Source organism: Stenella coeruleoalba, assembly GCF_951394435.1.
Source record: "Stenella coeruleoalba genome assembly, chromosome: 14".
Lineage (NCBI taxonomy): Eukaryota > Metazoa > Chordata > Mammalia > Artiodactyla > Delphinidae > Stenella > Stenella coeruleoalba.
Window position 1 is genome coordinate 82,086,623 of NC_137160.1, and position 22,604 is coordinate 82,109,226.

A 22,604-nucleotide genomic window follows, 5' to 3' on the forward strand; every position below is an offset into this window, starting at 1 on the left:
GCAGCGTCTAATAACTCAAGCCCTATAGAAGCCGCGCGCTGATTGGCTGCCGCACCCTGCCGCCCTGCTCCAGCCAATTACCTACCCACGGCCAAATTACAAACCCCGAAAAGAGCCCCAATGTGAAATACACCACCACGAAGCCCCAGCGAGGCGACTTCCTCGCCTCGGCCGCCCGACAGGAGAGGCAGAGGGGGCTACAAACGCGTCCTCGCGAAGCCCGGGAGCCTTGGAGTTGAACTCACAAAATGGAAGCCGCGCGCTGATTGGCCGCCGCCACTCCCGGACCTTTAATAAAGAAAGGGGAAGGAAAGATAAATGCAAAAAAGGGGGACTCTCTCCTTCGTCGGTGACTGGAGGAAGGGGGGGTGCGGGGAGAGAAGCATGTGTTCACAATTACAGGGCGCTCCTCTCCAAAAATAAAAACAGAAAAAAGCTTCTATCACCCAGGTCCAGGCAAGGGCTGCATCCTCCCAGGAATGTGAATGCTAATTTGGTTAAAATCCTGGTTTCCCTTCCCCAGCTCCGCTCTGGGGGGAGGGGGTCGCGGGGCAGAAGAGGAAGCCGGAGCCGAGATACCTCGATTGCAACTCGTCTTGGAGCCTCCTTGCCGCCCCTCACGGCTCCCAGCGTCCAAACACACAATCAGACACACACCCCAAAACCCAGCCCTTTCCCCTGAGCCCCCACGCGCCCACCTCCGGTTTTGGCAGTTTGGAAACAGTTTTGGAGGCCCCAGGCGCACGCCGCGGCGGCCGCGGCTCGGAGGGTAACCCCAGCCGCGGGAGGTAGAGCTCGGGGAGACCCCCTCCCCCGCCAGCCAAGCCCCCCACCTAAGTCCCAGCAGAATAAATAAATTAAAAGGCCTTCCCCCCGGGAGGGGGGAGGCAGTGTGGGAGCGCGAGAGTGAGGGGTGGGGGGCCGCTGGGGCCCGGGGCTTTGGCGGCGCAGCTGCCGCCGCCGGGAGAGTGCCTGGGGAAGCGGCGAGGAAGGAGAGGGGAGGAGGAAGAGGAGGAGGAGGAGGAAGAGGAGGAGGGTGAGCGCTCGGGTCGGGCTCCTTAGCGGTGTATTGTGGGATGTGCGGCTACTGGGAGCCGAGCCTCCGCCGCCAGCCGCCTCCCGGGCAGCAGCAGCAGCAGCAGCAGCAGAGGCGGCGGCAGCAGCTCCGGGCCCGGCAGCCGCGGCGGCGGCGCTCCCCCCTCCCGGCCCCCAGTCCGGCCGCCCCGGCCTCGGTTCCCGCGGGGGACACCATGTACTGGCTGGCGGCGCAGGGAGGCCGGCGCCCGGCGGGGATGTAAGCGCGGCTCGGGGAGGGAGAGGCCGCTGCCGGCAGCCGGGCGGCCCGAGCCCCCAGCCCCCAGCCCCGGCCCAGGCCCCCGCTCCGGCCGAGCGGTCGGGCGGGCGGGCGGCGCCAGGCCTGCCGCGAACCCCGCGCCCGAGCCGGGCGGAGCGAGCGAGCTAGCGCCACGCCGGGCGGCCGGGCGGGTACCATGGGCCGGAGCCTGGGTCCTCCGGGTGCCCCGGGCCCCGCCAGTCTGCACCAAGGGCCCCCGGGAGCCCCTCGCAGCCGCCCCGAGATGGTGGCCGAGCGGGCGGGCGCCTAATTCTCCGGAAGGGTTATTCTCTCGCTCCATTCTTATTTTGGGGGGAGCCAGCGAGACAGCTCCTTTTGGGGCGCGCTGGTAAGGTGGGAGGGGGTGGGGGCTGGACGATTTGATTCCTTCGCGTGTGTGTAGAAGCGGCCGCCGCCGCCACCGCGGCGGAGACGACAACAACTTGCTCGTTTTCAGGTTGGGTTAACGGCATGGAGAACAGTCACCCCCCCCACCACCACCACCAGCAGCCCCCGCCGCAGCCCGGCCCTTCGGGCGAGAGGAGGAACCACCATTGGAGAAGTTACAAGTTGATGATTGACCCGGCTTTGAAAAAGGGGCATCATAAACTGTACCGCTACGATGGGCAGCATTTCAGCCTGGCGGTGAGTAGCCGGCGCGCCTCCCCGCCGCCCGCACCCACCCTCCGAGCCGTGGCGAGGAGGGTGGGGGCGGAAGGATCCGATCGGCCCGGGGACCCCCCTCCTGACCACCCGGCCAACTGTCAGCCGGGTCCGTAGTCCTGGAGTTTGACAAGTGCCTGGAGAAGGGCGGGGGGGGGGGGGGCTTGCCCCTGTCCCTGGGGAGTTGGACCAGGCCACCCATTACGTCCCCCCCCACCGCTTCCTTCCCACAGATGTCCAGCAACCGCCCGGTGGAAATTGTCGAAGATCCCCGGGTCGTCGGGATCTGGACCAAAAACAAGGAGCTGGAGCTGTCGGTGCCCAAATTCAAAGTAGGGCCCCTCCCCCCTGCCCCGCGCCCCTGACCCCCCTCCCCAAGCCCCGAATTCGAAAATAACGCCAGTCTTGACCGAGCCCAGCCGGATTCTGAGTTCCCGCCGTCCGGGGCCTGGGAAGTTTTGGCGGGGAGGGGGAGATGGCAAAGAGAGGGGTGTCCCCTCTCGGCTACTGTAAACAGAATAACACTCGGTGAAACTGTAATCAAGGCGCTGATACAGTATCCTGCCCGCCCAGCTGGGGGCTCCGGGTCCCCACCTGGCTCCTGCCAGCCCAAGGGCTCGGCCCTGGGACCCGCCCCCCTTCCCAGCCTTGTGGCTTTAGGGGTACAACTTCCTAGCCCAAGGGGTCGCCCCTGCGCTGGCAGCAGGGAGAGGAGGATAGAGTAGGGGGTGGGGAAAGAGAAACTGTTTCTTTTTCCCCTTTCCTTTCGAACCCAGAGGACTTCCACGTTCCAAACGATTTAATCCTCCGCTTCCCGGGCCCGCCCGCGTGCATTTTTTTTTCCAAAAAAAAATTTTTATTTTTTACCTTTCATTGTTTTCAAAGGGCGGGCGAGTGGGGAATTTTGTGTTTTCCATTCGGTTTCAGTGTTCTCAACCTCCCTTCCCCCTCGTCCCCTGCCAGATCGATGAGTTCTATGTGGGCCCGGTGCCTCCGAAGCAGGTGACATTTGCCAAGCTGAATGATAACATCCGTGAAAACTTCCTGAGGGACATGTGCAAGAAGTATGGGGAGGTGGAGGAGGTGGAGATTTTGTACAATCCCAAGACCAAGAAGCACTTGGGCATCGCCAAAGTGGTCTTTGCCACGGTCAGGGGAGCCAAGGAGGCGGTTCAGCACTTGCACAGCACTTCGGTCATGGGCAATATCATCCACGTGGAGCTGGACACCAAAGGTGAGTGGAGGCCCGCTCAGGACAGCCATCGCGGAGGAGCCACAGGACCTGTCAGTGTGACCCCCTCCTCTCCCAGAGCCCCTCTTGCAGTGTTGGGGAGCCCCTCACTCTTCCTTAGGTGCCCCCTACAACCTTTTCTTTTGCCCCCTCCTGAGGGTAGAGTCACGTGGAGCCAAATGTGTTGTCTGTTGCTAGGAGACAAGCTGTAATTTACCAAATGTGCCGGTCCTTGGCCACTGAACCCCAAGGGACCACCCGGAGGCTTCCCCTCCGCTGACACCCCCTCGGGCCCCGCGCGGAGCCCTGGTGGCCTGGGTTTAGGCAGTCCCCAGTGTTGCCGTCTGTGTTAGGAGAGAAAGCAGGGTTCGTTTATTTGTGGTGGGGGCGCTGACGGAGAGCCACTAGAACGCCTTTAAATATCCAAAGAGTACGTCCCTCCACTAAAAAGAGAGTCCTCCAGGGATCTGGAGTGCCCCTCCCCCACAGGCCGCCCCTTCCCCTTGGAAGTGGGAACCAATCTGGGCCCAGAGTGTGGTTTCATTGATAATGCTCCCTTTGGAGCTGGGCGGGCTGCTCCCGGTGCTCTAGGGTTGACACTGTCTTCCCTCCTCTCTCTTAAAGAGACAGCACCACCTCCCAAGCAGCGGAATCCCGCTCTGTGCTCACCGAGCCTCTGAGCGGCTGCTGGGAGAGCCGGGCTGGGGAAGCCATACCTCCCACCCTCAGGGTCCTGGGAGGCTTCTCCTCCGTGCTGGCTGGGGGGCTGGCAGGACTCTAGGGCATCCCCTAAAGTTTGCCTGTGACCTCTCTAGAGAAGTTCGTACCAATATAGAAGAAAGTGCCCGGTGCTCTGAGGCCCAGCCAGCCCTGTGACTGGGCAGGGACTGTTGGGTCCAGAGCCCCTGGGACGTCCCCTGGGAGACGCTGCATGGGAGGGTTTAGGTGAGTGGCTTCCAAGGGTTTCGTGAGCACGGGGTTTAGGGGCAACCCGGGCACACCAAACCCAAGACTGGAAAATGTAATCCTTTCTTTTTTGCCTTTAATAATGAGCACATATTGACTGTCTCTAAGACCTTGCTTGGGGATGCGGAGGGATACTGCTTCTGGATGGGCACAGTTATCCTATAAACTCTTGCCAAACCTGTGCCTAATTCTGAGGTTCCTCAGGGCACAAGCCAGGTTCCTGTTCCAGTCACAGCGCCCTTCACCCCCCTTCTCTAGTTTCTCAAGTCTGTTGGGGAGACCCCTTGGGTGGTTGCAGGCTGACCTCTCCCTGAGAATCAAATGTAGAGCCCCTCTCCCATCACATGCCCATTTTAAGGAGTAGTCAGCCCTCACCAAAATTTCATTTCTGCAAAAAAAAAGAAAAAAGAAAAGGCCCTTAGAGACTGCCACCAAGTTTGTATTTCAAGAAAGAGACCGGTAAAGAGTAACTCAAGGAATGCGTCTCCTTTGCATATGTAAGCAGCTGCCTCAGAGGGCTCTATAAATATAGATAATCTGGCCCCCTGGTCTATAGAGGCCTCTCTCTGCCAGGGGGTGGGGCTGGGGTGGAGGGTTACCAGAGTGGTTCAGTGGGCCGGGGGAGGACCTTGTGGAGTTCACAGTAACGCAGTACTAGAGTGCATTTTACAAACTCTGACAGGCACCTGAGAGAGTTAACAACAAAACTGTCACTCCTGTGTCACTGGGTTTCCTCTTCACTTGCTACAAGGCCCTGGATGTTAAGTGGGAAGGTGAGAGGATGGGGATTACCCCTTTCTTTGGGTGGCATGGCCCAGGTGACAGGAAGGGGCTTTGTGTTGAGGCTGGCATTTCTGTATTTGGGGGAGTCCCAGCGCCACGAGGCATTAAATTCTGAATCTCAGGATCAGAAAAATCATACAGTTTAGGAGCTTCATTGAACAGATCGGACTCCGGAGTGAGGTACAAAGAGAGAGAAGTGGGAACTTGGTCAGGGTTACTTAGCTTCCCTAGGCCTGGGGTCCCAGGCACAGGGGCCCCAGGCACAGGGGCCCTACAAGGATGCCCACCTGTGCGGGCTGCCCCATCCTGGAGCCTCACTGAGTCCTCCCTCCCTTGCCTTTTCCACAGGGGAAACCCGCATGCGGTTCTACGAACTGTTGGTCACGGGCCGATACACACCCCAAACCCTCCCAGTGGGCGAGCTGGATGCTGTCTCTCCAATCGTGAATGAGACCCTGCAGGTGGGTTTATGGCTGTCAGTCCTTTCCCCGCCTCCCCACTCCATCACCAGCTCCCTTGATGTGGCTGGCCCCCACCCCACTTCACCATCTCCAGTGTCAGACACCAGGAAAGGAGCCTGGCTGTGCCCACCAAGGCTTCCAGCAGGGGGTCTGAAAGCCCTGTTTGCCAAAGCTGTCCTCTGGCACGGCCCCCAGCCCTCTCTCTGCACACGCTGGGATTCCCATCCCAGAGATCCAGAGTCCACGTGCTTTCCACGTTAATGCTGAAACACTGCTGTGTCCAGGGTCCTAGTCTCTGGTGTCCCGTGCACCCCTCTACCCCTGCCCCCAGAAAGCCGAGTTCAAGTCCCTCCTTCCAGAGCAGGATGGATTCCTTCCCCACCCACCGCCTCCCAGGACCTCACCTGGACCACCATCTCATGGGGAGGTTCTCATCCCAGCTCCTACCCCAGCATCAACCCAGCCACCCTCTGGAATAGCTTTTCCAGAGTGAACAGTCTTTGCTTACTTGCAAAGTAAGCTGTCAGCTGTTTATCAGGCACTTTACGTGTTACACTACTTTTTTTTTTCTTTTCCGGTACGCGGGCCTCTCACTGTTGTGGCCTCTCCCGTTGCGGAGCACAGGCTCCGGACGCGCAGGCTCAGCGGCCATGGCTCACGGGCCCAGCCGCTCCACGGCATGTGGGATCCTCCCGGACCGGGGCACGAACCTGTGTCCCCTGCATCGGCAGGCGGACTCTCAACCACTGTGCCACCAGGGAAGCCCTACGTGTTACACTATTTAAACCCTAAAACATCAAGAGGTTGGAGGGACAAGGCCCTTGGCCGCCCCCTCACTTCCAAGACCATCTTCTGCTATCTCTACCTGGAAGGTCTTTGATATCTGACAGCCTGGGGCAGGAAGGAAATCCCAGTTCACACCAAGATGTCAGGGTCTTATCTTTACTCTGCTTTAGGGATTAGGAAAAACCCTCAAGGTTCTCTGAGGATAATTGGCTACCCCAAGATTAGAGAAGGTGAGGACCATCCAGACACTCCTCTTAAATCTCCCCCCTTCCCTCTGCCACCGCTGCTTCCGTTCACTATGCTGCAGCTCTAGAGTGACCAGTTTGGCTCCGAGCTCCCCGGTAGCTGGAGTGAGAGGGGAAAACAGTCCCATTCTATTGCATGTTTTCCCCCCAGTGATCTCAGACCTCTCTCTCTCTCTCTCTCTCTCTCTCTCTCAAGCTGTCAGATGCCCTGAAGCGCCTCAAAGATGGTGGCCTGTCTGCAGGCTGTGGCTCTGGCTCATCCTCTGTCACCCCCAATAGTGGTGGGACACCCTTCTCCCAGGACACTGCTTATTCCAGCTGCCGCTTGGACACGCCCAACTCCTACGGACAGGGCACACCGCTCACGCCGCGCCTGGGCACCCCCTTCTCGCAGGACTCCAGCTACTCCAGCCGCCAGCCCACGCCCTCCTACCTCTTCAGCCAGGACCCCACAGTGACCTTCAAGGCTCGGCGCCACGAGAGCAAGTTCACGGACGCCTACAACCGCCGCCACGAGCATCATTATGTCCACAACTCTTCTGCAGTCACCGCAGTGGCAGGGGCCACAGCCACCTTCAGGGGCTCCGTGGACCTCCCATTCGGGGCAGTCAGCAGCAGTGGGGGCGGCAGTGGCCCTCCATTCAAGGCCCAGCCACAGGATTCAGCCACGTTTGCCCACACTCCACCGCCTACCCAAGCAGCCTCCGCTCCTGGAGTCACATTCAAGTCGGCTTTCTCTCCATATCAGACTCCTGTACCCCCTTTCCCCCCGCCCCCTGAGGAGCCCGCTGCCGCAACCCCCTTTGGGGCCCGTGACAGTGGGGAGTTCCGGAGAGTACCTGTGCCCCCGCCCCTGCCGCCCACTGAGCCCCTGACAAAGGAGAAGCCAGGCACGCCACCTGGACCCCCGCCCCCTGATGCCAACAGCATGGAGCTGGGCGGCCGGCCGACCTTCGGCTGGAGCCCTGAGCCCTGTGACAGTCCTGGTACGCCCACGCTGGAGTCGTCGCCTGCAGGGCCCGAGAAGCCCCACGACAGCCTGGACTCACGGATCGAGATGCTGCTGAAGGAGCAGCGCACCAAGCTGCCCTTCCTTCGGGAGCAGGACTCAGACACGGAGCTGCAGATGGAGGGCAGCCCTATCTCCTCCTCCTCCTCCCAGCTCTCCCCACTGGCCCCCTTTGGCGCTAACTCTCAGCCTGGCTTTCGAGGCCCCACACCACCCTCCTCACGCCCATCCAGCACCGGCCTGGAGGACATCAGTCCCACACCACTGCCCGACTCGGATGAGGATGATGAGCTTGACCTGGGCCTGGGGCCCCGGCCCCCACCCGAGCCAGGCCCCCCAGACCCTACCGGTCTTCTGGGTCAGACAACTGAGGTGGCCTTGGACCTGGCTGGAGACAGGACCCCCACCTCAGAGAAGATGGATGAGGTACCATGGTGTCTGTCCATCTCTGTCTGGGATTGGTTTTGTCGGTCTTGTGGCTCCCTCTTTCCTCCTTGAAACATTCTCCCCGTCGGATAACTAGCTAAGACACAGAAGCAGCAGGGCTAGAGCAGCCAAAATAACAGATCACAAATAAAAAGAGAATGAAAAGAGGATACGAAAAGCACCAGGGGCTATGACTGAGCAGCTGGTTTGCTCTGAGCTCCCTAGCAGCTTTGGTGAAAAGGGAAACATGACCTAGATCTGTTACTCTCCTTGCTAGGTATGGGAAGTCAAGACCTTTTCCTGGGGATAAATTCTGACTTGAGCTTCTTTGGTTGGAGTTTGCTGAGATCCCAGAGAGGTGGACTGTGGTGATGGTTTGGGGCCTCCTTCTCTGTTGGGAGGCTGGGACCTGATCAGGACTGGTCCTGACACTCAGGCAGATTTGGGAAGAGGGATCAGCCAGAGTGTTCTGCTGAGCTAGGTCAGGTGGCAGCTCTGGAGCACTGTCTCCTAGAACCTGGTGCCCTCTGAAGAGATGGGAAACCATGGTGGGCAGGGAGGACATTGAAATGTTCCTCCTCCCTCTCCCCCTGCGTCCAGGACTGAAGGAGTTAAGGGCTAGCCCGGGGGAGGGCCACAGCCAGAACCAGGCTGAGTTGACCACCCCCCACCCTCTGCCCACCCAGAGATCCTCCTCTGGGGTCTCACTGCAGCCTGAGGGTTGGGGTGGGTGCTGCTGCATGCCACATTCCCTTGGGGGAGGATTCCGTCATCTTCCTTGGCTCTGCTCCTCCCCCCTCCTGGTCCAGGCACCTGCCCTGGCCCTCCTGGCCTGGCAGGCATGAACAGCAGGAGCTCAGACACAGCTCTTCGCCCCCCGTGGGCGGTAGGGAGGAGGGTCCCTCCTCCCCGAGTCCTTTGATTAGGCCGATGTGGCCGCCTCAGGGAAGAACAGAGAGGAACTTGGCTTGCCTGGGAGGGGATTGCAGGTGGCTGGGGCTCCTGGGGGCCTCCAGGCTGTTCTGGGGAAGTGGTTTCTGGCGCTAAGGGGTTCAGGCAGGGAGAGCTGACAGGTGTGCAGAGGTGGGGGGGCTGCTGGCCCTGCTGCCATCCTCCCTTCTTCCCTCCCTCTCCTGCCGGAGGTTAGGGGATGTTTATTTAACCATGCTCACTGGCTGATCCAGGGCCGGGAAGCCCAGAGGAGCCAGAGGGAATGAGCTTTCCCACGGTGTCACTGTAGGAAAGGGGAGACTGAGGCCCAGAGAGCTGGGGTCGGGGATGCCCCGGGACATCAGCCCAGGGAAGCCCGGGAGTACTGATAACCTCCAAGATGGCCCTCGGGAGCCCCCTGCTGACAGTCGGGAGAGCAGCTCCCGGGTTCCTCCGGCCTGAACCCGAGGGAATCCCAGCCTAGGCTGACCACATGGGAGAGCAGCACAGGGGGACACTCCCTTTCTTCACAGAGGCTGATAGTTAAAAGTTCCGGCTCCAGTCCTTAAGTCTTGAGCCCCACCCCTGTCACTTACTGGTCATGTGGCCTTAGGGAAGTTACTTTCCCTGCCTGAGTCTCAGTTTCGTCATCTGTGAAATGGGATAGTGAGAGTAGCTGCCTCACACTAATCTCGGCTTAAGTGAGGTGCCACCTGGGAAGCTCCAGGCACGGCTGGAGCTGACGCCGAATATTCAGCCGCCAGTTCCCGCCGGTTCTCTGCCCCCCGCCCCCGGACGCGGGAGGGGCGGAGGGAGGGGCAGGGCCGCGGGCTGGGCTGGATCAGGGTCTCCTTGTGATTGGCTGGCAGCCGTGGCGGCGTTAACCCTATGCGTGCTGCGCTTGCCTTGCTGGGCGCTGTCCAGGACTGATCTGGCGCTGTCCCTGAGTATCAGGCTGAGCCTGCCAGAGCCTCCCTCAGCATGTGTGTGGGACCCCGAGAGGCAGAGTGTGTGTGTCTGTAGAGGGGACAGAGCAAAAGCGGGGGCTTTCTTCTGCCTTAGGTTTGCTTTTCCTCTTCTCTCTCCCCCGCCCCCCATTTCCCTTTGAAGCCTCCCTCACCTGTACGTCTGACCTCTGACCTTACAGCCTGCACAGACCCTGCCCCCTCAGCCTTCAAATGCACTCCCTGGCAACCTACAAAGGCTCTGTCTTCCCAGCCACGTTCATCCAGGCCAGGGCCTGAGCCCCCTTCTCGCCTTGGGTCCTGACACAAGAGCCTGGGGGTAGCCCATCCCTCCTCGCCCTACCCCTGCTTTGCCTTCTTGCTCCACCTCTACCTTGTGGACCCCGTGCCCCCCTCCAGTTCCAGGCCTCTGCATCCACCTCCCCAAAGCCCCATGTCTGAATGAAAAGAAGTCCTTTCCCGTTTCACAGCCAGGTCATGCTCGACTCCTCCCATTCACGTGGTGCCACGGTCCTGGATTCCCACAACAACCCCCTGACGCCTCGCTCAGCAGGCACCCTGGGCTCGCATCCCAGCCCGCTTTCTGACTGGCTGGGCCTCTTGGGCCAGTGATTTATGTATAGCTCTCTGAGTGTGTTTCCTCACCTGTCAAAAGGGATTGGACTAGAGCCCTACGTTGTGAGGTTAGGGTGCGGATGAGAAATACGAGATATTATGTGCTGACAACACTCAGCCCCACCGTGGCCCGTATTAAGACTATATGAAAAGAGTAACTAAGGAAAAACGTAAAGACATACCTCCTATTCGTGCACCCTCACTACTGCTAAACGCCCCCGCTGCTCGTGTCACCTTCTCTGCCAGGCCCTCTCTGCCACAGTGAAGACTACAGGCCAACTGGGAACAAAGGCTAGTGAGCCACTTCCTGGTTCAAATCCGGGCTCCATCTCTTAGTGGTTGTGTGGCCTGGGCAAGTTACTTAAGCTCTCAAGTGTTCCAACTTCCTCATCACTAAAACTGGTGATAACAGACCTACTTTACAGGGTTGTTCTGAGGATTAACTGAGTTAAGGTACGTAAAGTGCTTAGAAAGGTGCCTGGCCTGTAGAAAAGGCTAGAGAAGTTTCAACTATTAGTATTATCTTCTCTGAATGCAAATTGAAACAGAGTCTCTCAAATTGAAACAATCTTTTTCCCTCTTCACACCTCACTCCCCTTCCCAGCTTTCTTTTTCTCCATGAAGGACTATATATTTCACATTCCTCCTAGTTATCCTTTGCCTTGTCCCTCCAGAAGTTCAGCTCCAAGACAGCAGTAATTTCGTCTGTCTTGTTCACCACTGTGTTCCTAGCACCTGGAACAGTGCCTGGTACACAGCAGGTGCTGAGCAAATGTTTGTTGAATGAATGAATGAGTGAATCTGCATGATAACCCCGTGAGGCAGGTACTGTGGTGCTCATCATGCAGATGGGGAGACTGAGGCTTAGAGAGATTAAATCACTTGCTTGAGGCCACGTGGCTGGCAAGGGAGAGGACCAGGATCAGAGCTGCGGAAGCCACGTTGCTCTCTCTGTCTTGTAGAAGGCTTCTTCTCTGACCTGCGGGTGTTCAGCAGGGGGATCTGGGAGCCTGCTGGGCCACCCGGGCTCACCCTCACCTCTCTCTCCTTGCTCTCCCTGCAGGGGCAGCAGTCCTCGGGGGAGGACATGGAGATCTCAGATGATGAGATGCCCTTGGCCCCCATCACCAGCGCTGACTGCCCCAAGCCCATGGTGGTGACCCCCGGGACGGGGGCTGTGGCAGCTCCCTCTGTGCTGGCCCCGACCTTGCCGTTGCCCCCGCCTCCTGGCTTCCCACCACTGCCCCCGCCCCCGCCGCCCCCCCCGCCCCAGCCTGGCTTCCCCATGCCCCCTCCTCTGCCCCCGCCACCGCCCCCACCGCCCCCAGCCCACCCCGCTGTGACAGTGCCCCCACCACCGCTGCCAGCACCACCGCCCGGTGTCCCACCCCCGCCCATTCTGCCGCCGTTGCCGCCCTTCCCACCGGGGCTGTTTCCCGTGATGCAGGTGGACATGAGCCATGTGCTGGGCGGCCAGTGGGGCGGCATGCCCATGTCCTTCCAGATGCAGACGCAAATGCTGAGCCGTCTGATGACGGGCCAGGGCGCTTGCCCCTACCCGCCCTTCATGGCCGCCGCAGCCGCAGCCGCCTCCGCTGGGCTGCAGTTCGTCAACCTGCCGCCCTACCGGGGCCCCTTCTCCCTTAGCAACACTGGCCCCGGCCGCGGGCAGCCCTGGCCACCCCTGCCCAAGTTTGACCCGTCAGTGCCACCACCAGGCTATGTGCCACGCCAGGAGGACCCGCACAAGGCCACGGTGGACGGTGTCCTGCTGGTGGTGCTCAAAGAGCTCAAGGCCATCATGAAGCGGGACCTGAACCGCAAGATGGTGGAGGTGGTGGCCTTCCGGGCCTTCGACGAGTGGTGGGACAAGAAGGAGCGGATGGCCAAGGTGGGTGGGCGGCAGAGACCCGGCCAGGCAGCCTCTCTCCTCCCCAGGCACGTACTGGAAACACCGCCACCCAGACCCCCAAAGCAGAATAGTGTGAGTGTTATTTTGTGAAAGCAATGTGTCAATGACACAGGTGTGTACTTACAATGCGTTCCTTTTGGGTTCCAACCTCCAAAGCGCGAGGGCCCCTGCTCCGGTGCGGGCAGCGGTAGTAGCCGCTTTGCAGGTGAGGAAGCCGAGGGTCAGGGAGGCAGAGTGGGGCCCTGGGGGCGTCCTGAGTAGTCGGCACAAAATGAGGTAGGTTCCAGGAAAGGAAGTGCCCAGTTACCACGTGGCTGTCACTGTTGAGAGGACGGCAGGCTGCTCAGGGGACAGGGCTGGTGGCAGCGCCGTAACCATGGTCACCTCCCCCTCCTCTCTTGCACCCCAGGCCTCGCTGACCCCGGTGAAGTCCGGTGAGCACAAGGACGAAGACAGGCCGAAGCCCAAGGACCGCATCGCCTCCTGCCTGCTGGAGTCGTGGGGCAAGGGCGAGGGCCTGGGCTACGAGGGCCTGGGCCTGAGCATTGGGCTGCGCGGGGCCATCCGCCTGCCCTCCTTCAAGGTCAAGAGGAAAGAGCCGCCGGACACCGCCTCGTCTGGCGACCAGAAGCGGTTGCGACCCTCAGCCTCCGTGGATGAGGAGGATGAAGGTTTGCGCCCCTCCGCTCGCCGGGTGCTGGGGTCTCCTCCTCTCCCGCGCCCCTGGCCCAGCTCTGACAGCCCTCCTTCCCCACAGAGTCTGAGCGGGAGCGGGACCGCGACATGGCGGATGCCCCCTGTGAGCTCGCCAAGCGGGACCCCAAGGGCGTGGGTGTGCGGCGGCGGCCAGCCCGGCCCCTGGAGCTGGACAGTGGCGGGGAGGAGGACGAGAAGGAGTCGCTGTCGGTGTCCTCATCGTCGTCGGCGTCCTCGTCCTCGGAGTCCTCGACAACCTCGCCCTCATCCTCAGCCTCCGACAAGGAGGAGCGAGAAAGCGCGGAGGAGGAGGGGGAGGGGGAGGAGGAGGAGGGGGAGGAGGAGGAAGGCCCCAGGAGCCAGATCTCCTCCTCCTCGACCTCATCCCTGTCCGATAAGGTACCGTTCGGGCTGGGGAGGCCTGGGGTGCTGGGCCAGGGGAGGAGGCCCTTCGGCTCACCTTTCCTCCGTCCCTCCCCCCCCAGGATGACGATGATGAAGACAGCGACGACAGGGACGAGTCTGAGAATGACGACGAGGACGCAGCCCTGTCGGAGATGAGTGAGAAGGAAGAAGGGGACTCAGATGGAGGTGAGCGGGGCTCCCGGCCCAGCCCGGGGTTCCTCTGCAGAGCGCAGAGCCCGTGCAATAGTCAGCTATACTCTGGGGGCAGATCTCTTGACTTTGAAGTGTGCACTCAGTAAAGCACAAACAGGGCATGGCCTATGATTCCTTTCTCGTGAAGTGTCCAGAAGGGGTCAATCCATAGAGACAGAAAGCAGACTAGTGGTCGCTGGGGTTAGGGGACAGTGGATAGACGGGTGATCGCTAAAGGGAACGGGCTTCTTCTAGACAAGGGCTAGTTATCCACATTGTGAATATACTGAATACCACTGTATCGTTTACTTTAAGACGGTTAGTTTTATGTTATGTGGATTTCACCTCAGTTTAAAAAAACATGATGACTAGTTAGTACCGACACGTGCACGCGCGCGCACGCACACACGCACACACACACGCGCGCACACGCACACACACCTGAGGGCTATGTTCAGCCCAGTGCCGCCAGTTGTGAGACGTTTGGTGAAGTACCTGGCTGGAGCACAGCAGATAATGACAGCGCCCCTGCCTGTGTCCCCCGCCCAGAGGAGACAGTGAGCATCGCCACCTCCAAGGCTGGAGCCGAGTCCTCCAGTGAGAGCTCTGAGTCTTCTGACTTCGAATCAAGCTCCGGGTCCTCCTCATCACCTTCCGAAGATGAAGAAGAACTGGCAGCAGGGGAGGAAGATGAGGCGGAAGGGGAGGAGGCAGCTGCAGAAGAAAGCGTGGCTCCCGCTGCCCCTGACGAGGACTTTGAGGACGTGGCCACAGGAGCACCCGTGACGGAGTCGCTGGTCCCAGAAGAGGAGGTGGACATCGAGGCTGAGGACGAAGCCTCCGAGGCGCGGACCCCGATGCTGGAAGAGCCTCCCTTGCCTGTGGGTGTCGAGGAGCTGGCTGGCTGCAAGGAGCCCCCCGACGAGCCAGGCCTGAACCAGGAAGGGGCCAGGTTGCTGTCTCCAGAGCCCCCTGCTGGAGAGATGGAGGCCCGGCCCCTGCCATCCCCGGAGCCCACCCCAGGTAACACTTGCAGCCCCTGGGAGGGCGGTGGGCATGGAAGCAGGATGTCCTCACCGTGAGAGTGAGCCCAGCCTCCTTTATACTAATCACTTCACCTTAACTAGTCAGTTTCCTCATCTGTAAAATGGGATCCGTGTGTTGTGCTTCCCCTATGAGGTCATATGGGAGGACAGAGTGAGATGACTTATGACGTGCCAGCATGGAGCCTGGCACCTGTTAGATCCCAGAGGGGTCTGCTGCTGTCACCATTCCTCTGTCAGTATTTCCCTGGGGTCTAGTCCTTGGACCATTAATTAGTCCCATGAGATGCTCCCAGGAGAGGGCGTGTGGGTGCATGCAGGTGTGTATGGTCATTTCAGTGACAGAAAGCAGCAGAGAAGGCCTCGGGGTGCTGGGCCAGTTGAGAAGAGGCCATGGACGCTGCCCCCTCCACCATCTTGGTGGAGCTGCACAAAGCATGTTAAAGGCTCTAACAACGCTGTCCAATGGAACTTTCTGCAGTGATAGAAACGTTCTCTCTCTGTCCTGTCCAATACTGTAGCCACTAGACACTGTGTTGCTAAGAGCAGTTGAAAGGTGGAGAGTGCCACTGTGGAACAGAATTTGTGACGTTGTCTCATTTTCATTAGTATAAACTTACATAGCCACATGTGGTTAGTTTGTACCGGTAATAGTCCTTGAGGAAAGAAACCCGTTGTATTTTGTTTAATTCTGTGTTATTTGGCTATAGAACCACAGGTCTTTGAATATTGTTAAACGTATTAATTGAGCCTCTATTGTCGTCCCCAGTACTGTTTTATGAACTGATAATACAACAGTGGACCAAACAGACAAAAATACCTGGGGCTTACACTCTGGGGCAGGGTGATGGATGACAGCAGATAAGTTAGAAAATGTATTCTGTGACAGTAGAGATAAATGCTAAGAGAAAACCTTAAAGGCTCTGAAAAGTCCTGCAGCAAAGAGACTTGTTGGATTTTATTTGATAGAGCTCATTTTTTTGGTCCCTGGGATGTTCCCGGTTCACAGGAACACCGTTCTAAAGACAGTGTTGAGGGCTACAACCATGTCTCCTGCATCTTTGATTTACTTCCACCAACATTTATCAGACACCTACTGTGTGCCTGGCACTGGGCCGGGTGCTGAGCGGTCCTTGAGCGGCTTAGCTGGAGGAGGACAGTCCATATACTCACAGAACCCCTAGGGACCCAGAGGGTATGAGTGCATACCCAGAGACGTGTCAAGTGCATAGTAGGGCAGCATGAGTAGGGCGCTGAGGGACATCTGAATCAAATAATAAAGGTCTGGTTTTTGCCCACCTCTCTGCAGAGAACAACCTGGAAGCGGAGCCTGCGCCCCCCGCGCTGCTCTCCTTACCTCTGCAGCCACCGTTGCCGCCCGCTCGACCACCCCGGCCACCCAGCCCACCACCAGAGCCCGAGACCCCAGACCTCCCGCTCCCAACAGTCCCTCTGGAGCCTCCCCATGAGGACCAGCCCCCACGTACTCCAGGCCTCTGTGGCAGCTTGGCCAAGTCGCAGAGCGCAGAGGCCGTGCCGGCCACACCGAGTGGGGAGCCCCTGCCGTCGGGGGGCAGCAGTGGCCTGCCCCTGAGCTCCCCGCAGCTGCCAGGCAGCCCCTTCTCCTACCCATCCCCATCCCCCAGCTTGAGCAGCGGGGGCCTCCCGAGGACACCTGGCCGGGACTTCAGCTTCACACCCACCTTCCCTGAGCCTGGTGGGCCCCTGCTCCTGCCTGTCTGTCCCCTCCCAGCTGGCCGGCGTGATGACCGGTCTGGCCCTCTGGCCTCCCCTGTGCTCTTGGAGACAGGCCTGCCGCTCCCTCTGCCCTTGCCCTTGCCCCTGCCCTTGGCATTGCCCGTACCCGTCCTGCGGGCCCAGACTCGGGCCCCCACCCAGCTGCCACCCCTGCTGCCTGCTCCGCTGGCCCCCTGCCCACCCCCCATCAAGAGGAAGCCGGGCCGGCCCCGGCGATCCCCGCCGGCTGTGCTCTCCTTGGATGGGCCCTTGGTCCGGGCACCAGGAGGGCCCCCCCTGGGCAGGGACCTCCTGCTTCTGCCAGGCCAGCCACAGACCCCTGTCTTCCCCAGCACCCACGACCCCCGGACCGTGACCCTGGACTTCCGGAACGCGGGGATCCCGGCTCCCCCCCCACCCTTGCCCCCCCAGCCTCCTCCGCCCCCACCTCCGCCACCTGTTGAGCCCACCAAGCTGCCCTTTAAGGAGCTAGAGAACCAGTGGCCCTCTGAGGCCATCCCTCCGGGTCCCCGTGGGCGCGACGAGATCACCGAGGAGTTCATGGACCTGGCCAAGGTGCGGGGGCCCTGGCGCCGGCCACCGAAGAAGCGCCACGAGGACCTGGTGGCCTCAGCCTCCCCCGAGCTCTCACCGCCGCAGCCCCTCTTTCGGCCCCGCTCAGAATTTGAGGAGATGACCATCCTGTATGACATTTGGAATGGCGGCATCGACGAGGAGGACATCCGCTTCCTGTGTGTCACCTACGAGCGTCTGCTGCAGCAGGACAACGGCATGGACTGGCTCAATGACACGCTCTGGGTCTACCATCCCTATATCCTGCCAGGCAGGGTGGGGGGGCTGCACCTCCCAGGATAGCGCACATCACTGTCACTTACGGAGCAGTGTCTATGCCGGCACCGTGCCAGGCTCTGTACAGAGTCATCACTGGCACTTTTAAACACTGCCCTCTGTGCCAGAATTGGCAGGTCTGGGGGCTAAATGTAACAATGTGATTGTACAACATGACAGAAGCAGGGGCTGACAGAAGGTTCACTCTCCCTGGCTCCCTCTCATCGCCTAATTTAATCTTCCCAACAGCCTAGTGAGGTAGGGGCTGCTATTATTCCCATTTTACATCTGAAGAAGCCGAGGCTCAGAGAGGTTAAGTTACCTGCCCGAAGTCACACAGCTATGAAGTAGCAGAGTAGAGATTTGAACCCAGGCAAATGTGGCTCCAGAATCTGCGTTCTCAGCCACGATGCCACGCCACAGTCGGTTGTTACCACAACCCTATGAAGTTGGCGCTGCTTTTATCCCTGTTGTACCAAATGAGTTTATTGAGTTTATTTACTCTGTGTCAGGAACTCTGCTAAGCAGCCTAAGCATCTGTAGTCATTCCACGGGGCATCGTCATCCCCAACTTGCATATGGGGAAACTGAGGCAGAGGGTGGTTTTAAAAAAAAAAAAAACACCCAAGGCCATGCAGCTGGGTACCTGTCAGAGTTCTGACCACGGTGGAGTTGGCCAGTGGGCAGGTGCAGGGAAGTGGTGTAGGTGTGGGCTGTGGAGCTGGGCGTCCTCGGCCTCCTGCAGATGGGTCTGAGGGTGGAGAGGCCAGGCCCGGGAGGGCGGGTCTCCAGGCAGGACTGGGAGGGGCTCTCCGAGAATGTCCATGTGGCCCTTGACCCACACCCACCCACCAGCCTCTCTTCAGCTAAGAAGAAGAAACGGGACGACGGCATCCGGGAGCACGTGACAGGCTGCGCCCGCAGTGAGGGCTTCTACACCATCGACAAGAAGGACAAGCTCAGATACCTCAACAGCAGCCGCGCCAGCACCGACGAGCCCCCCACGGACACCCAGGTACGGCCATCGGGGCCTGGACACCCCGGAGCCTCCCGGGCTGCGCAGAGGGTGGGGCCCTCCTGGAGGGGGTGTCAGGCACCGGGAGCGGTTGTGGAGCCAGAGGGGCCGGTGCATGGAGCACGAAGCATGCCACTCCCCTGGGTGCTCAAGTGTGAGAGGTGAGGTGAGGGGCGGGTAGGGGAGAGCCTCCGAAGGGTTTTAATCAGGGATACGAACAGAGTTGAGTTGCATTTCCAGAAGTTTCCTTCATTCTTCTTGAAATTAAGGAAATAAATTGGGTAGGTTGGACATGGGGGGCCGTGTGGGAAAAAGAAGATGCATTTGAAAGACTCTCAGGAATATTCGAACATTAGAAGGTCAGATGGATGGGACTGGGGGGCCTGACTGGTTACAGGAGGCAGAATGGGGTGGGACGCTGCTGGGTCCGGCCTTGGGGACTGCGTACCTGGATGCCAAGCACTGAGGTGAGAAGGAAGGTGGGACCCCCACTTTGGGATGGTTTGAGTTTCGGGGTTTGTGGAACATCCAGGTCGTGAGGTCTGGCGGACGGTTAGATATATGGGTACAGTAGAGAGCTTGGGAGAGGGACGTCTGGTCTGGGGACCTAAATTTGGGCATCATGAGGATGGAAATGTTAGCCAAAGGCCACAGCAGGGGTGAGCCGACCCGGGAGAACATCTGGAGGGGAGTGAAGCTCCAGGTGTCAATGGTGGGGACAGAGGAAGAGGGAGGCCAAGAGAGGGAAGGGATGCGAGGCTGCTGGGAAGAACCGTGATTTTGAATGAAGCCACGGGGTGTTAGGTAGACAGACACCCACCATCTCTGTCCAAAAAGCGGAGGTGCTTTCAAATCTAGCTGAGAAGGGAAACGACAGCAAGAGTGAAGAGAACGCTGCGTCGTCTTGTTTAAGATTAGAGGAACTTGATCACGTTCAGATTCCGACGGGAAGGACCCCGTAGAGGAGAGGTGGCTATTAGGAAGCTCGGAGCAAGGAAGCTGGGAAGCTAGGGCCACAGAGCTCACGGTGGGGTTGCCAAGGATGAGACGGGGATGCGGGTTCCCTGTGGCCAGCTCCCCCAGGCGGCCGCGCCCCTCTCTGATCCGTCACCCGCCATCCCCATCCTTGTACCCATCCTCACAGGGCATGAGCATCCCAGCGCAGCCTCACGCCTCCACACGGGCCGGCTCGGAGCGGCGTTCCGAGCAGCGCCGCCTGTTGTCCTCCTTCACTGGCAGCTGTGACAGTGACCTGCTCAAGTTCAACCAGCTCAAGGTGAGGCTGGGCCCCACCTGGGGCGGCCACAGAATCCGGAACCAGGGCTCTCACCCCCATCCCCTTCCCTCCCCCAGTTCCGGAAGAAAAAGCTCAAATTCTGCAAGAGTCACATTCACGACTGGGGCCTGTTCGCCATGGAGCCCATCGCAGCCGACGAGATGGTCATCGAGTACGTGGGCCAGAACATCCGCCAGGTAAGCGCTGCTGGCCAGGACAGGTGTCGGGGTGGGGCTGCGGCCAGCCCTGCCCAGACTGAGGCCTCTTCCTGGCCAGGTGATTGCGGACATGCGGGAGAAACGTTACGAGGACGAGGGCATCGGTAGCAGCTACATGTTCCGGGTGGACCACGACACCATCATCGACGCCACCAAGTGCGGCAACTTCGCGCGTTTCATCAACCACAGCTGCAACGTGAGTGCCCGGCTCGGGGCAGCCGCCCCTGCTGCTGTGCCAGGAGGACCCGCAACCGGAGGGCACAGGAACCGGCGCGGCCTCCTTCCCGAGCTCGGGGCCCACAAGGATAGCGGGGAGGGAGGTGGAGGTGTGAGGCCTTATCCAAGGAGCCGTTCTCCTCTGAGTTTCAGTTTTCTCATCTGCAAAATGCGCATAATGAGACCAGAGGTGCTCGTGACATGGTCCATACAGCTGGTATTAACAGAGTTCCTTCCCCGTGCTGGGCGTTTTCGATGCCTCTGGGGCATTGCTGGCCAGTAGAACTTTCGACAGTGACGGAAGTGCCCTGCATCCTTGCTGTCCACTGATATACACGTGTGGTGTTGAGTGCTTGAAACGTGGCTAGTGTGGCTAAAAAACTGAGTGTTTTTTTTTGCGGTACGCGGGCCTCTCACCGCTGTGGCCTCTCCCGTTGCGGAGCACAGGCTCCGGACGCGCAGGCCCAGCCGGCCATGGCTCACGGGCCCAGCCGCTCCCCGGCATGTGGGATCCTCCCGGAGTGGGGCACGAACCCGTGTCCCCTGCATCGGCAGGCAGACTCTCAACCACTGCGCCACCAGGGAAGCCCCCAAAACTGAGTGTTTAATTTAACTTAAAGAGTCACACTCGGCTACTGACGGCTGACATGGCACAGGTCTGGGTGTGGAGGTGGGCGTTGATAACAAGGGTGGTCCTCTCGTGAATATAAGCACGGGGAGCTTCAAATGGAGGACAGGCACCCCTGGCTGTAGGTTCAGGTCTTGGCATCGCTACTTAGTGAGCGACTGTAGGCAGGTCACTTCATGTCTCGGTGCTTCAGTTTCCTAATCTGTAAAACTGGGATGATAACAGTCCCTCCTCGTGGGGTGTTGGGAGGACCAAGCGGGTTACCGAGGGCAGGCCTTCTGTGCAGATATAGCGGGCGCTCAGTACGTGCCAGCTCGCATGACTGTGACTTGATCATACCCTGGGGCCCGTAGGGACTTCGCTGTGCGTCTCCTGTGAGAGCTGAGGGGTAAGAGGGAATTACCCGGGTGCAGTAATGAGTGAGTGAGGTGAGGCCTGGGGCAGGGAGGGAGAACACCTGTTTGAGGGGCAGTGGGATGAGGTAGGGGGCAGAGGGCAGGGTGAGAGGATGAGGTTGGCGGGGTTGGTGGTGGCTGGGTCACTCAGCCTTGTAAGCAGAGCTGAGAACTTTCTCTAAAAGCCGAGGCCGGCTATTGCCCTGGGGTGACGGGATTTGCTGTCCCTTTGGAAACATTTCCCTGGCAGCTGGGTCAGGAGTTATTCCGAGTTCAGAGAGGCAGCGGGAGCCGCTGCAGTCCAGGCAAGTGATGACAGAATCAAGAGGCCCTTTGAGGCAGAAGCCGCTGGGCGTGGTGGGCTGGATCCAGCACTGCTAGAGGGGAGGCGGGGGGCAGATGCTTGGGGGACTGGGTGCGTGGAATGGCCGCTCCCTAGGTCTGAGTTTACTGACTCAAAGTTGTCTCCTTGAGCTGCCAAAAGGTGGACATGGAGCAGCTAGTTGGATCTGGGGGCCTGGAGTGCAGGCAGGCAAACCTTTTCTGTAAAGGACCAGGTAGTAAGTATTTTTGGCCGTGTGGCCCAGACCATCTCATAGCAACTACTTAACTGCCATTGTAACAAAGGTAGCCATAGGCAATATGTAGTGAATGAGCGTGTGCCAATAAAACTTTATTTTCAAGAACAGGCAGCTGGGGGCCGGAGTTTGCTGACCCCTTCTCTAGAGCTCAGAAGTAGGGCCTGGGCTAGAAACATAAATTTGGGGATCACCTGCAGTATAAAAGTAAATTGGATATTTCCCTGCAAAATTTATTATTATGACAATCATGATTCTTATTTAATATCAGAGACAGGGGGCCCTGGTCCGCCAGATGGGGGAGCCGAGGCCTAGGGCAGGTGGCCAGTGGGCAGTGGGGTCATGGGGCCAGTACATCAGGCCTTGAGCACGGGGCTCGGTCAGGTTTGGGGGACTGCGGTCAGGGAGGGCCCGGGTGGGGTCCCAGGTGGGTCCGCTCACCCTCCCCCCCACATCCCACCCACAGCCCAACTGCTACGCCAAGGTCATCACCGTGGAGTCGCAGAAGAAGATCGTCATCTACTCGAAGCAGCACATCAATGTCAACGAGGAGATCACCTACGACTACAAGTTCCCCATCGAGGACGTCAAGATCCCCTGCCTCTGCGGCTCCGAGAACTGCCGGGGGACCCTCAACTAGGCCCGGTGCCTGGGGATGTCAGCCGCCCCCGGCGCCCGAGCGTGGACCCCTGGCCCCGGGGCCAGACCCCACCTCCCACCCCCATTTCAGGTGCTGTCCCTCTACCCAGCAGCCGTGCCAGGGCCTGGCGCCCCCAACACTACCCCCAGGACCCACCGCAGCTCCGGCCCCTCAGTGGGAAAGGGCTTCTCTGTCTCTCAGCCCATGTCTCTTTCATTTTTTTAAAGAAATGCTCCTTTCGGGACTTTGGTTTCCGGTGTAAATGTCTCCCCCCACCCCCCTACCTCCCCGGCGTCTCCCCTTCCTCCACCTCTTTCTCTCTGTCTTCTCTGTCCAGCCTTCCCTTCCCGGTCAGCCTCTTCCCATGAATGCTGCTACGTTGTTTTCGTCT

At 59.6% G+C, this 22,604-nt stretch overlaps 1 protein-coding gene across 1 annotated transcript; it reads left to right on the forward strand.

Moving 5' to 3' along the window:
* Window positions 1-1,790: 1,790 nt before the first annotated feature.
* Window positions 1,791-22,536, forward strand: SETD1B (SET domain containing 1B, histone lysine methyltransferase). The gene is made up of 16 exons (XM_079942621.1): window positions 1,791-1,978; window positions 2,230-2,328; window positions 2,960-3,230; window positions 5,325-5,437; window positions 6,665-7,903; window positions 11,477-12,304; window positions 12,735-12,996; window positions 13,083-13,420; window positions 13,507-13,612; window positions 14,168-14,641; window positions 15,971-17,226; window positions 18,092-18,262; window positions 19,407-19,538; window positions 19,616-19,735; window positions 19,815-19,952; window positions 22,040-22,536. The coding sequence occupies exons 1-16, from the start codon at window positions 1,805-1,807 to the stop codon at window positions 22,211-22,213; spliced, it is 5,895 nt and encodes a 1,964-aa protein (XP_079798747.1). The 5' UTR covers window positions 1,791-1,804; the 3' UTR covers window positions 22,214-22,536.
* Window positions 22,537-22,604: the final 68 nt, after the last annotated feature.

What these genes read in the sequence shown, in the direction of transcription:
- SETD1B (XM_079942621.1), top strand. Translation starts at nt 1,805, where the DNA reads ATGGAGAACAGTCACCCCCCCCACCACCACCACCAGCAGCCCCCGCCG. An exon ending in TCGTGAATGAGACCCTGCAG is followed by an intron (nt 5,438 to 6,664) that starts GTGGGTTTATGG and finishes CTCTCTCTCAAG; the next exon opens with CTGTCAGATGCCCTGAAGCG. An exon ending in AGAAGGGGACTCAGATGGAG is followed by an intron (nt 13,613 to 14,167) that starts GTGAGCGGGGCT and finishes TCCCCCGCCCAG; the next exon opens with AGGAGACAGTGAGCATCGCC.